Here is a 14,541-nt window from a genome sequence, read left to right as displayed (position 1 = left end):
GACATAATGGTAAGGCCCCTCTTATGTATTAAAAAGGTAACGATCCAGTCTGCGTTGTGCAACGAGATGCTATTACAAATAGTTGAATACGGCTCGAGACCGTTTCCAGCCAGTTTACCACAAGCATAGTCATACAATTTTAATATAAAACTTATCTAACGTACGAAGAGCACGTAGCAGCAAACAGAGCTCATACTAGCAAACTACAGTGTATAAAATTCATACATTATGGGTGGCATTGTTTACAGTGGTTCGGGTATCGCGGCCGGGCTCACGGTGTAGTTTGCATAAAATGTAAATCCTTGTTTAGTTTGGCCTTCTTGGCTATATTTATATGCGAGGGAGTGGACTTCTTAATATTAAAATTGAAGGCTGTGCTGAATGATAAGCATTTATCTACTTTGTTTAGTTTGAACATTTAATTATATCAGTATCTTGAATGTTTTGATTGAAATCAATATCATCTGTTTCATTCTAGAGCAACTTAAGTTAATTTATTGTCGCGCAGAAAATAAGTTTCTTATTTTTAATAAGTGTACCTTCCTATGTAGCAATTCCTTTGTTGTGTTACCTAAGTTAAAATCAAAGGAAGTAAGTATATACTCTAATACTCCTCGTTCACTATACGAGTAGAAACACATTAGCTAATTAGATATTTCATCCCGTAGAGTGGGTCCTACCGTTCCGCTCCACAAGTGTTTCGCGCGCAGAGTTTGTTTACTCTTCACACACACAGCGAGGCATGCAGCAGATGTACCGCAAGAACGTTCCTGTTCCTCGGAATATTTCCCAAATCTTGAACGTGGTTGCCAAACTGAATCCTATTCATAAGGCTCTGCTGTTCCCAGTCCGTGTACCTACGTCTATCGCAGATAAGGTTAACCTAAGGTAGTCTGAATCTGCTGATATGCGACTGTTTTGTACTTTATTTTTATTGAGTATTGTTGAAAGACTTCCTTCTCACTATATAAACGAAGCTTTGAGCAAATATGTTATATTCGTGCAATTTATGACAGTGCTTGAATTGAATCTTCACATCACAACTTTTCTCGGTATTTTACGTCGCAGATTTACATACATGTTCAGTTGCATTTCATCGGAGAACCGTTCAATTTTTCGCCGCGTCAGCGATTGTTATACATCAACTGCTCTCCCCCGATACTGTTTCCAATCAGGATGTCAGCAACTGAACACCAGACTCACGGATTACGAACGGGTTTTGTTCCAAAGCTTACCTACATCTTTTTTAATTAAATTCTAACTTACATTATTTTTCAGTTTGCAAATAGTGGTAAAAATAGATATAACAGCGACTTTGCTGCTGTAATGGTTTGAAATATAAAACCGTTAAAAGCTTGTTAGAACTTTTACCCCTAGTCAGCAGCCGTTCGAGCACGCTTTTAAGGATTCTTAATCTACTTTGAATTAACATAACGTTAATATAAATTATAAGATCCAACTAAACTTTGAAACTTGCCACTAGGCAAGACAAACATTTACCGCAATCGCATCAGCAAGGCAAACGTTAATATACGCTTATCTGGGAAGCCATTAACGTGTGACACCTGTACCCCTAGTGTAAATTTCATTCGATAGCGTGACGTGACGTACGCGATTGCGTTAAGTTTCATTTTGTATGGAATTTTGAGTTTCCAAAACGTCCCGCTTGGCGTGCTGTTCAAAATTTACACTAGGGGTTCTGCTCACAGACTGGGAAAACTAATTTTACTAACCGTGGACATACATGTATACCATACACTAACGGACAACGCTTTAATAAGTAGGGTCAAATAAGTAAGACAACCCAGGGTACGAGTAAATTAGGATTTAGTAGGTATGTAAATACTTTGATGCTAACGTAAGTAATGTTAAACGCGTGGTTCGTCTTTCTAATTATTTATTGTTCCACTGACAACCTAGATCGTTTTTAACCATCTAGCCATAAAGTACCTATATACAGAGTGCTTCCTGTAACAGGAGCAATAAATTAAACTGTAGGCTGTACTCCTCAAACTGACCAACATTTGTTCAGCAACTTTTGAAAATAACTCAGGTTTTGATTTTTATTACACTTTAAAGTTTATTCTAAGACGCAATGTATTGCAAATTTTGTTATGTTTAAAGCGTGACAAGCAACGTCAAACACACTGATGTCAGCGTACATTAAAGGCAATATTTATTTTGTATGAAAAAGAGGAAGTCTAAAAATTCATAATTTTTAAAAGTTGCTGAACAAATGTTGGTCATTTTGAGGAGTACAGCCTTTAGTTTAATTTATTGCTCCTGTTACAGGAAGCACCCTGTATATGTGGCTGTTAAGGACATCACAACGGATATTTAAATACTCGACTAATTTTCTTTGAAAAAACAAAAGGTGTTTTTACTTATTTCCTGTTTTACAGTTACTCGTAATATTAAGGTGTGATGTTGATATGGGTCAGTTCATTTATATTAATGACATTGCTAATGTTCTGAAAAGGGGTTTCTGGTCCCAAAACAGTGAAGTGAAGTGAACCAGGACCGGGTGAAATCTGGCCCTTCAAATGACCCTACACCAAACCGCGTCATTAGGCACTAATAAAGCTAACATGGGTGCCGGCACAATAGTCCAGCATATTAGACGGAAGTCACTGCTATATATATATATATATATATATATGTATATATTTTTTCAATTTATACAGGGTGACATTTAAGTCGTGATCAGTAATATGTTTTTCTAACTCCATAAACAACGAGCAATTTAATGCCCCTACTCTTACTAAAATCAGACAAGATTTTTTTTATTTTTTTGTTTATTTTTTGTCATTTATTTTACTTGACTATAGGTAACTTGGAAAGTAACAAGATTAAATACTATTTTGTTAACATTACATACAGCAAGATGTTAAAATTTGTTTACTACAAATTTCACTTGATTCAGTGCGATAGGTAGATTAATTCCGATTGTCTCAATCAACGTGACAACGTGTGAGCATATATTAACGAGAAAGTCTTAGCCTGGTTAGTCAATTTTTCGAACCTAAGAAATATCTATATTTTCATAGTGAGTCGTATACCTGCAATTACATGACCTTTTTATAAACTTAGAACTTACGAGTAAATACAACAACATACTTGCGTTTATTGAGAATGTCTAACAGACCCCTTATTTCAAATGTACCTATATTCAAATCACAAAACATTATCCCTATACTTAGTCAAAAGCTTATGGACGTCCAACATAATACTTATCAAGTAGGAAATTTAAAAAGTTGTCTAAGCTGAGATTTGCAAGGTATTGATGAGGGAACTGAGAGAAAAGGCTGAACGTCCTCCATGTTCATTTGAGCTTTATCTATTAGGAACAAAAATACTTTATATATAAAATAAAAAAGTTTTAAATATAAGCTGCTTTTCGACATTGAACAATTGCCATAGACTGCACGACTGGCTCGTATTAGTTACGCACAAAGCAATTTGACACCAATGTACATTGTACCTACTGGCCCACTTCATTTCGCCCGTAGGGTCCGTCTTTACGAAGTAATAAGTCAATGAAATTGCCTCCCAGCAAGTCGAAAGGGTAAGAACAAATTGAATGTAGACTGTTACTGTCGTGTGAAAAGTGAATAAAAGTGTAGTACTTACCGTATAACTATTGAAGGATACCCCACTTAAAAACGGTTCAATGTAAGTATTTTTGTTATAAGTCGTCAACATTATTCTTGTCCAATAACACTTAACTAACAACTAGATACTTAACATTCCCCATCTTAAACCACTTAAACTCTTCAACCCACGGTGGTTAAACATTTTAAACGACTTTATTCGACTTCTTACTTTTGACGAAACAAGGGACGCCGATACAAAGCTAACAACCTATTTAACTACATCACAAACAGTTCTGAGTTCTCTACATTTACGAAAATTAGAGTAATTCTGCCTATTTTATTTTATTTATTGGGACTTATTAACGCTTGTTGATAAATCTTCATATATCAACTACACCTAGGGTTGCCAGATGGTCGGGATTTGGCGGGATTCTCCCGATTTTAGCATGTGTTCCCGATTCCCGACAAAGTGGAAATTGTCCCGAAAAACAGCTGCACGTTATGAAACAATAATTTTAATTTTCCGAACTGTCGTCGAGCGAGCGAGAGACCCGCGTCGACCGCGTCAGGCAGAGCAGCTGACGTAGTGCCAACAAATCGGTCCAGCAATGACGGAGATATGGAGTAACAAACATAAAAAAAAAATAAAAAAAAAATAAAAAAAATAAAAATAAAAATAAACATACAACCGAATTGATAACCTCCTCCTTTTAGATTTGGAAGTCGGTTAAAAATAAAGCTAATGGTCGTATAATAATTGTCTTATATTGCTAAGTCCACAGTTATAGCACGTGAAGTGAGGGACTGAGCCAGTGGAAATTACTTCGCAACACTGTGTGTATAGGTAGTAACACTAATAACATATAATCCTATGTTATTAAATTTCAAGACATGAAAATGCTTTTTCGTTCAGTTCTCCGGTTCTGTTGGGTCCACTGTGCATTCGCATCTCATTCCGGGCACGAACTACGTTGCGTGGCCTTGAGTTTTCGATAAAAGCTTCTTGTAACGTAAACGTCCAATATACTCTTACCTCCGTCGTTTTATGAACGTTCCTTTCATTCGTCTAGCATTTGCATTCAGAAAGGAGGACAAAGAGATCAGCTTAAACTGGTGATCGGTAAAGGGTTACGAGTAAGTACATAATTGTTATGAGGGAATTCATTGTGGGTTCAAGTTTCAGAGTAGGTAACCTAATGAAATCTGATAAGAATGACCCGTTGAAGTACCGTACCTATATCGCAGCAGATTTTGATAAAAAAGACTTTTACACTATGGGGCTATTCATAAATTACGTCATTTCAAATAAGGGGGGGGGGGGTCTGGACATCGGATGATGGTAGCAGGACGTAGGAGGAAACGGGGTCATTCGAAGCTTGATTTTTGGATGATTTTTTTGGAAAAATCGTCAAAAATAGATGACGTAATTTATGGACAGCCTCTATGCTGTTTTAACGGCCTATCCTAGCCTAGTCGGTACCTAGTTTATTACTAATTATTACTATGAGGCATCAGTAATCGCGTTTGATTATACATTATGTTTTTATTATAATAAACGTGTTTCTCTCCGCGATCGCCGTCACTTTATGGCCCAGTGGTTGACTGGTAGAGAATGCCTTAACTTAAGGCATTAAGTCCGCCAGTTGTACATATAATTTTATGTGCAATAAAGTTTAAATAAATAAATTACATGTATTATTTGTACGTCATAATTTCATACAAATATCTTGTTGTTCTCCAAGTGGCATATTTGGTTTGTCAGAAAGTTACCCACTATTATAATAGTACATTATTGTCGAGGTTCGGAAGTAGCTACTTGCAGGCTGAGGATTCGTTTTAAACGGACGACCTTGGGAGTCCGTTTAATTGAATCCGAAGCCAGCAAGTAGCCTTCCAGCCGAGTCATATACAGTGCTTTTCTCAAAAATGGTGCAAGAAATAGAAATATTTTACAGAAGCAACGTTCTAACTTTCACAGAAAAAAGTAAAACTTAAAAATATTTGCTTGCCGCCTTTAAAAAAAATGTATTTTTCTGCTGAAAATACGCCAACGTATTTGAGACACCTAAATAGTCGCGGTAACAACATTATAATAATAAGTGCTGATCATCTGTTTGGCTGTTTAATGGACCTATTCCTTCATTTGATATGGCCATAAAGTTTTAAAAAGTTTGGAACTCGTTAAATAATGGAATTTGTAAGCAACATTGCAGTCCCGAAATCGAGACTGCAATGTTTTTAAGTTTTTAATTTTTTGAATGACCATAAACTACGCACTTCGCGACCTATTTTTTAACCGGCAACGTCGACTTTGCCGTCCATTTTTGAGAGAAGCTTATTAACTATATTGAATTCTACTAATTTGCTTAGTACCTAGATTTTATGGCTTATATCTACCACACAAATGAATATTGAGACAATTTAAATACCATAACATCAGGGAGGTATATTTAGGTATATTTAACAGTTAGACCTAACTCTGCTGTATATTTCCCCGGAGCAAATAACCGTAGCCATGACATCATGTGGCGCTAAAAGTTGCTTCACCCATAAGCCAAAGCCAGTAAAAGTCATATTAAATCCCGGAGCACGCGTAATGCACTAATGCATCCTGGCTCCAGTTCTCTGTATAGGCTGCATATTTAGTACCTACTCGTTGGCGTTGCGTGTCCTAGGTACGTATTCGAGCGCAAAAAAAAGTGACACCATACGTTCATGACCTAGCGCGGCGATATCGGAGCTGGAGAAAAATTTCGATGAATTTGGGTTAAAAAATACTTGTCTTACTAACTATACGTATTATCCGACATCGCTGACGTTAACACAATCATTCTGGAATATCAATACATTTATATATTTTTGTTCTATCATATCATTTTGGTGCATCAGCCTCTCGCCCTAAAAATATACCGCAAATAAGTAGTTTATTCAACCATGACCGCTATCTTGGCTAGATTTGTCCAAAGCTTACGACAGAGTATCCCATCCAATACTACTTAACAAATTATACGAAATAGGTATCCGAGGCAATGCTTACAACTGGTTAAAATCATACCTTGAAAACAGACAACAATTCGTGCAAATTGACCACTACCATAATGATTCCGGGCAGCTCCAAAAAATCCAGTCAAATTGGCAAACTGTCAACAGCTCAATTCCACAAGGCAGCGTACTGGGATGTGTGCTCTTCTTAATATACATAAACGACCTCCCAAAAATTACTAACCATAAATGCGTAGTATTTGCCGACGATATCTCCCTCTTATTTAAACACGATAATGACCCAAACAATAACTTTTCACATATAAAGGAAACCTTCTTCGACATATCACAATGGCTACAAGACCATAACTTAATTATAAATACAGCAAAAACAAAGACTATACAATTTAGACCACACCAAAAACGACCGACTGACTTGACACCACTATTACAAGATTTAAACATAATAGAAGAGACTGAATGTACCCTGCTAGGACTAACTATTGATACCCACCTAGACTGGACAAAACACGTAGCCAAAGTCAAAGCAAAATTATCTTCCTTCCTATACGCGTTCAGCATTTTAAAATCAAACACACATATCCATTGCGCCCTGTCCGCTTACTACGCATATGCACAGTCTTGGCTCAGTTATGGTTTGCTATTGTGGGGCCATAGCAGCGACGCCCACGACCTATTTATAATGCAAAAAAATGCATCCGTATATTGGTAAATATTCCACAGACCGACAGTTGCAAACCCCATTTTCAGGAACTTCAATTATTGACTCTCCCCTCTCTGTATATCCTGGAAATAACTTCATTTGTCAAAAATAATTTACACCTATTTGAATTTAACAAGAGTGCGCGTCGCAAAGATAATCTCATTCTCCCAGAACCAATCTTAGATATTTATAAAAAAGGACCGTACTACCGAGCAATAAATATATATAATAAACTACCTACTGAAATAAAAAACATACAAATAAATCATTTATTTACACAAAAACTCAAGTCCGTTCTATTGCAAAAATCATACTATACCATCGAAGAATTTATGCAGGATGATCTATTATGATAATATTTGTAAACAAAGTTCCTAAACATAGAAAATAATAATATGTAGTAGCAAGTAGCAAGCAAAGTATATTTAAGTGTACTAAATATTATATTTAGTTAATGTAGTCTTAAGGATAATTGCCATACCCTACCAGGGTGCCATGTGATCTGTTTCTATTGTAACATCTATTATATTGTACCATGGTTTGCAATAAACGATACTATAGTATACTATACTATCAGAACCATTGTATGCATTAAGATAATGTATCATTGTATCAAAGATCGCGGATCAAAGTAGTTACAATCGGAATCCGAAGTGGATCTCGGTCGGCAGAGAGACAACCCGCACCTAATTCAGTTTGGCTTTTCAACCTTATAACTTTTCAACATATATATTAGAGCGTATAAGATGGCTCGCGGACACTATACACACACAGGCGCACATAGGCTACTATATAAAATTTTGTATGAGAGCGCGACCCGTCAAGTTACATCCGTCGCGAGCTTCGTAGATATTATGATAAGCATGTGCTATCATTTGTAGTACTTATTATAAATGCTACTGAGTGGTAGGGTACTATTTAAGTCGTAGGTGTATGTGTTCGCATATTTCTCATATTGGGCAGTCTGTATGAGGAAGTCTACTGAAGGACGTCTTCCTAATGTTACGTCGGACCTCATGCAGTGTAAAATTTATAAAATAGGTAATTTTCCAGGTGATGTCTTTCTTAGTTTTTACGAATATCTAGAGACTTGAACAACCTGATACTGATAAACCTATTGGAATTTTGGGTGCTCAATTTTTAGAGTTAGTGTTAGTGTCTTTGTTTGTATTTATTTGTCTTTATGTATGTATGTGTTTATTTTAGATTTTAAAATTTGTCATGTAGGTACTTTTAGTTAATAGATTATTGTACTTATATGCTAAATAAAATGATTTCTTATTTTTGAAAATGTACCAACACATTACATACAAAGAGAAGTTAATTTATAAATATCATATATTTTCACAATAAAAAAAAACTGTTTCTCGTACGAGGTAGATAGGGATCTAGATACATGGCCAAGTTTTCAGACCTAGTAAATGAATACGAAGCAGCATTTTTCCTGCAGTGGGCAAGTGTGGTGGAGCGAACAAGTGTATTGTGATGTAAAACATGGGCGCGGCGCGGCGCAGGGCGCCCCCGTGGGTTTTACGTGCGTATGTATTCACACTCCGACAAAGTGGAATATCGACTAAACACATGCGGTTACAGCTATTTCCTAACTAAGAAAAAACTACAGATATACTAATAAAATTTTGGAAATAATAAACGGTTTTGATAACAACAATACCTGTTATACAAGTATTTATTTAATGCAACATAACAATTTATCATACAAACAATTGTACATGCAATTTAAACTTGATTAACAATGCTTATGAAAAACTTTATAGATTAGTAATTAATACATAGCTGCGTGTTAATGTATTAAAATCTCTTCTCAAAGCATCTTAAAGTAAAAGTCCAAATGATGATGAATTCTAAGATTTACCGACATGTCTAAGTAAGAGCCCGAAAAATCCGAAAATGATAAATTATATCCGTTATGTTTCGACGTTTACTACTATTTAGTTGGTAAATCTTAGGTTTTGTCACTCCGATGCCAGACTGATGGTACACCCTACGATTAAACGGTAAATACTATGATTTACCCCATACCTATTTCCCTAACCCATATATGTATATTTATTGTGTGGTCTAAACCGGTATTGATTTGATGCTACCATACTGCTACCTACGTAGAATTTAAGCATATGGTATGTGAGTTTGTGGGTGTGAATGTGCATGTTACTTATGTATATTGTTTTGCTTAGATATGCATGTGCAACAAAAGAGTTTGTAAAAACATTGTTTACGTTGCTTTCAGGTACTTACCCTCGACACTTTCAGCGGATGCGGTGACAGTCGAGAAACAGAACACGGCCGTGTTAATTACTCGTAGGACCGGCAAGTCTGCATTTCAGTTAAATGATGTTAGCAAAACGAAAGTGGCATACCTACCTACAAATATCAGTCGTACTACTCTTATATATGTATTATGATAATATGATTTATTAAAATCCGTCGCCCTTTGATCTGGAGATTCAAGTTTGATTATATACTGTAAAACAAGGGCCTGCTGCCTGCTCATACAGTAAAAACGACTTACATTTTTTCCTGAAAGCTACTTAGCGAAAAACGTATAAGTACTTACCTACTCAATCAATTATGCTTCCGTATAAAGCATTGGCTATTGAATGTGGGCCACGTTTTACAAAGTCAATTAAGACAAGCCAATTTTGTGCACCTTCACATTTCCAAGCGAAATCATATTATAGACGCCTTCGTAATGGGCCCCGAAACAATTAGGTACCTTAATTAAATTAATATGTACCTATTGAGTATGTCACAGATAAAACAATGGATAAGAGGGTAAAATATTGAGCCCGTAGCTTGGCAATGTCGTACCTACCTGGGTTAGGCTAGTATCAAATTGTGGCCGTGAGGGGAAAACAGTTCCAGGAAACCCTGACGAGAGCCGCTGTCGCAACCGAACTCACGGTGGGACGCATCAACCTCCTAGGGCTTGCCGTGTCCCTCAATAAGACTGACGCCGTGGTCTTCAAAAGAAGAGGCTGGAGACTGAGGCCCAACGATGTGATCCCAGTAGGGGGTGAGGCGGTCCCCCTGAGGGCCCACATCAAATACTTGGGCCTAGTCTTGGATAGCAAGTGGGAGTTCGAGGAACATTTTACCAACCTGGTTCCTCGAGTCGTTGGTGCCGCTTCGGCGCTGAGCCGGGTATTGCCCAATGTAGGAGGCCCCCAAGCTCCATGTCGACGCCTATATGCGAACGTGGTTCGCAGCATGGCACTATACGGGGCACCTATATGGGCCGGGAGGCTTAACAGCAAAACGAGGGCCCTCCTCCGAAGGCCGCAGAGAGTGATTGCGCAACGCATCATAAGAGGGTACAAAACCATAGGGCATGCAGCCGCTTGCGCCCTCGCCGGCACCATACCGTGGGACCTTGACGCCCAATTCCTGGCTGAGAGGTACCATCGGCGGACGGAGTTACGCATCGCCGATGAGCGTCTGGCTCCCAGAGAGTTGGAGGCTCGGCTTGATGCGGAAAAGAAGAGAGCAAGAGATCGTTGGAAAAGCCAGCTGGAGGACGAGCCCTATGGTACGTATACCATAGGGGCGCTCCTCACATCTTTTGACAGCTGGCTAGACCGAAAAAGAGGTTTACGTACAGACAAGTGCAGGTAATGACTGGACACGGCTGCTTCGGTCATTACCTGTACACAATAAGGAAGGAACCTTCGCCGGTTTGTCACCATTGCGGGTACGAAGACGACACCGCCTATCACACGATGGTGGAATGCCCAACCTGGGCCCCTGAGAGATGGGAACTGGAAATGGCCCTGAACGTGGATGATCTCTCGCTGCACAATATAGTAGCAAAAATTCTAGTCAGCGAGAGATCTTGGGCGGCGTTCCATAACTTCTGTGAGAAAGTTATGAGAAGGAAAGAGGAAGCGGAGCGGGCGCGCGAGGCCAGAGCCGATACGCATCCGCTACGACAAAGACGGAGGGGAATCAGGCGGCGGCAATTCGTCAATGCCTTGATTCCCCAGTAGAGCTGCGGGCTGGGGACCCGCAAATGAGGCTCTACACGCTCGAGGAGGGGGTGTAGCGTTACACAATCCCTCCTCCTTTATTCTGAGGGTGCCTCCGGTGAACAGCCGGGGAGGCCGGGGGAGCATCGTGGTAGAATATTAGTGACCTCACGATGCTCCCCTATAACGGCAGAGAGGGTAACGCCGCAGGGGTTTTAGTGGGTATTCTCCTCCCCTGCCTCTGATTAGCAGAGGGAGTTACGGGAGGAGCGAGTTCCACATACCACCCCATGATGGGCCTCTCCAGCCCGGGATGGATGCATAAATGCATTTCCCCTGCGACAAAAAAAAAAAAGGCTAGTATCAAATTGAGAGTTATTAAATTACTTATTGTTCTATTTGCTGACATGCTTTTGTTTTGTTTATTAAAAGTCTGTGAAATATTTTTAAATGTCTAAAGATGTAGACGGCAAACTCAAAGTGATAGAGAGACATCCCAAAATGAAAAATCTTGCAGACTAACGTGAAACTTTTAATAGCTCTTTGCCAGTTTAACCCCTTTTATACTTTTGTTCTCAGTTTACGGCTTGAATAAAAATGTTTTAGTCGACACTAGCATGGTGTTGTCAAAATACTCAAGCGTCGCATTTACGATTATGGGTTTTAAGAAATATTTGTTTATATTGTTTTACATTTTTTATCTTTTATCACCAAATCGAAAAACACTAAAGTAGAAGTCACTTGTATTTACTTTTCCGTGACAAAAATGAAAAAGCTTTGTAAACCGTGTCACATATTTTTGCGGCTTTCGAAGAGTAACATTATTATTGCACATGACTGCACTATGCTATGCCCGGAAAAAGGTTAATAAAGATCATTGCCTTGGTTATTGGCATTAGATCGAGAAGTTCTTAACCCTTTTATTTATTATTAAATAACGAATCTTTTAATGTTACTGTTACTTTTTCCAGAACTCTGACCTTCACTTCACCCTTTTATAAACTTCGTCGTAACATAATTTTCAGTAACTTTCCAGGAATTCAATTTGATACATGAACGGTGTTAAACTTTTTTTTAATAAAAATAACAACAAACTTAATTTAAGGTAAAATGATTTTCGCGTCAATTTTGAAAGTAACGGGCCTGGCTCGTTATCGCTTTGAGCAATATACAGAATTCTACACTGAAAACCCATAATTTCCGGTAAACGGAACTCAACATCCCAACTTTGCGAGATCCTGTTTCATGAAAAACCTTTTTTACCCCTCATAATGACTGAGTTCCCGAAAAGATTTTCTATGGGCGCTTTTACTCCCGAAAAATTGTTTTACATGTACAAATAATAAAAAGAAATACGATGAAGGAAAAACAAATGCGTCAGACGTATAAAATTCCCCGAAAGCCGACCATTTCTTGTCAAATATTTTGAGGAAAAGGAAAATCGGAAGGTACTCAGTACACAATATTTACAGTAACAATGTTCGACTTAAAGCAGATTAAAGGTTTGAAAATGTGTTGCCCATTTGCTATATTTCTATAAACAAATATGAGCGCTGCCAGCCTATTATGGATAGCTTTATCCATCTTTATCCACGTGATAAAATAACTGTCACTGTTTAACACCGTGGGAAAGAAAGTGACGGACACCGTTTTATCACGCTGTCACGTAGACAAGAACGACCATCATATCCGTACTGGTTGTGGCTCCTTAACTACGTAGGCTCAGAGGGCCTACCGCGAACCACGTTCGAAATGCTGCATCCCTGTCACACTTACGTACGAATTTACACGTGCGACAGAGAGGCAACACGTCGAACGTGGTTCGCGGTAGGCCCTCAGAGCGCCTACCGCGAACCACGTTCGACGTGTTGCCTCTCTGTCGCACTTGTGAATTCGTACGTAAGTGTGACAGGGAGGTAACACGTCGAACGTGGTTCGCGGTAGGCCCTGGGATAACGGAGTTTTTAAGATCTTAGCGCTTTTTAGATCACAATGTAAGTTGTGACTGAATAAATGCAATGAAATGAAATACTTACTGTTACCTAAAATTGTATTAGCAATATTTGCCTTTGTCGAAGTATTTCAGCGATTTGAATCCAGAGTTTTTGACTTTCGCTCGATAAAAAAATAATCACCAACATAGGTGACACATATTTTTTAAACAAAAACTAAAATTTTGAAATTTATTTCTAATAAAAATGAGCAATATTATGTTTGAGGGAATTCAGCGATTCCTTTTTTTTATTTTAATAATAAAAAATAAAACACAATAAAATAAAATTCAAAAACTCATTATCCGCGATCCCGCGAGCATGCACAGCATACCTACAGAGGTGTAGGTGCCCTAAAAAGTAGTCTATGGACAAGGCCGCTGACAGATGAGAGTGGCTAAAAGAGGGTTCCTTGTTTCTTTCGGAACCCTGTAAACTAAATTCGTGTTCACATAATGATCAATTTATAAACATAGCTCAGAAGTAATGTGGTATTACCCTACCACCCCGTAAAGAGTCGCTGTCTACACAGTTCTGCGATAGAAACAGAACTGTAATAAAAAAGCGGCCAAGTGCGAGTCGGAAGCCCATGAAGGGTTCCGTATTTAGGGGATTTATGACGTATTAAAAAAAACTACTTACTAGATCTCGTTCAAACCAATTTTCGGTGGAAGTTTGCATGGTAATGTACATCATATATTTTTTTTAGTTATATCATTCTCTTATTTTAGAAGTTACAGGGGGGGGGGGACACACATTTTACCACTTTGGAGGTGTCTCTCGCGCAAACTATTCAGTTTAGAAAAAAAAAATATTAGAAACCTCAATATCATTTTTGAAGACCTATCCATAGATATCCCACACGTATGGGTTTGATGAAAAAAAAAATTTAGTTTCAGTTCTAAGTATGGGGAACCCCCAAAATTTATTGTGTTTTTTCTATTTTTGTGTGAAAATGTTAATGCGGTTCACAGAATACATCTACTTACCAAGTTTCAACAGTATAGTTCTTATAGTTTCGGAAAAAAGTGGCTGTGACATACGGACGGACAGACAGACGGACAGACAGACAGACAAGACGAATCTATAAGGGTTCCGTTTTTTGCCATTTGGCTACGGAACCCTAAAAAGTAGTGGAGTATAACAAATCTGTTTATAAAGTAGCAAAAGTTGGGGGATGTTGGCGGCGCGACATGGAGCCATGAGACGGCACGTGTTCACGTGGATATACTTTTTAGGTTAGTACCAGATACTATTTAAGTAGTTTT

At 38.2% G+C, this 14,541-nt stretch overlaps 2 protein-coding genes across 2 annotated transcripts in view; both read left to right on the top strand.

Moving 5' to 3' along the window:
• Positions 1–14,541, top strand: part of LOC134662809 (CD151 antigen-like) — a 227,749-nt gene that overhangs the window by 49,389 nt on the left and 163,819 nt on the right. The window lies entirely within an intron of this gene.
• On the top strand, positions 10,932–11,303 carry LOC134662683 (uncharacterized). Its single transcript, XM_063518955.1, has one exon. The coding sequence runs from the start codon at positions 10,932–10,934 to the stop codon at positions 11,301–11,303; it is 372 nt and encodes a 123-aa protein (XP_063375025.1).

This window comes from Cydia amplana, chromosome 3 (genome assembly GCF_948474715.1).
Source record: "Cydia amplana chromosome 3, ilCydAmpl1.1, whole genome shotgun sequence".
NCBI classification, from domain to species: Eukaryota; Metazoa; Arthropoda; class Insecta; order Lepidoptera; family Tortricidae; genus Cydia; species Cydia amplana.
The sequence above is the reverse complement of the archived record's forward strand: the minus strand, read 5'-3'. Positions and strand labels throughout refer to the sequence as shown.

Bases quoted from the DNA above. Each gene is read 5' to 3' on its own strand.
- LOC134662683 (XM_063518955.1), top strand. From the start codon at position 10,932: ATGACTGGACACGGCTGCTTCGGTCATTACCTGTACACAATAAGGAAG.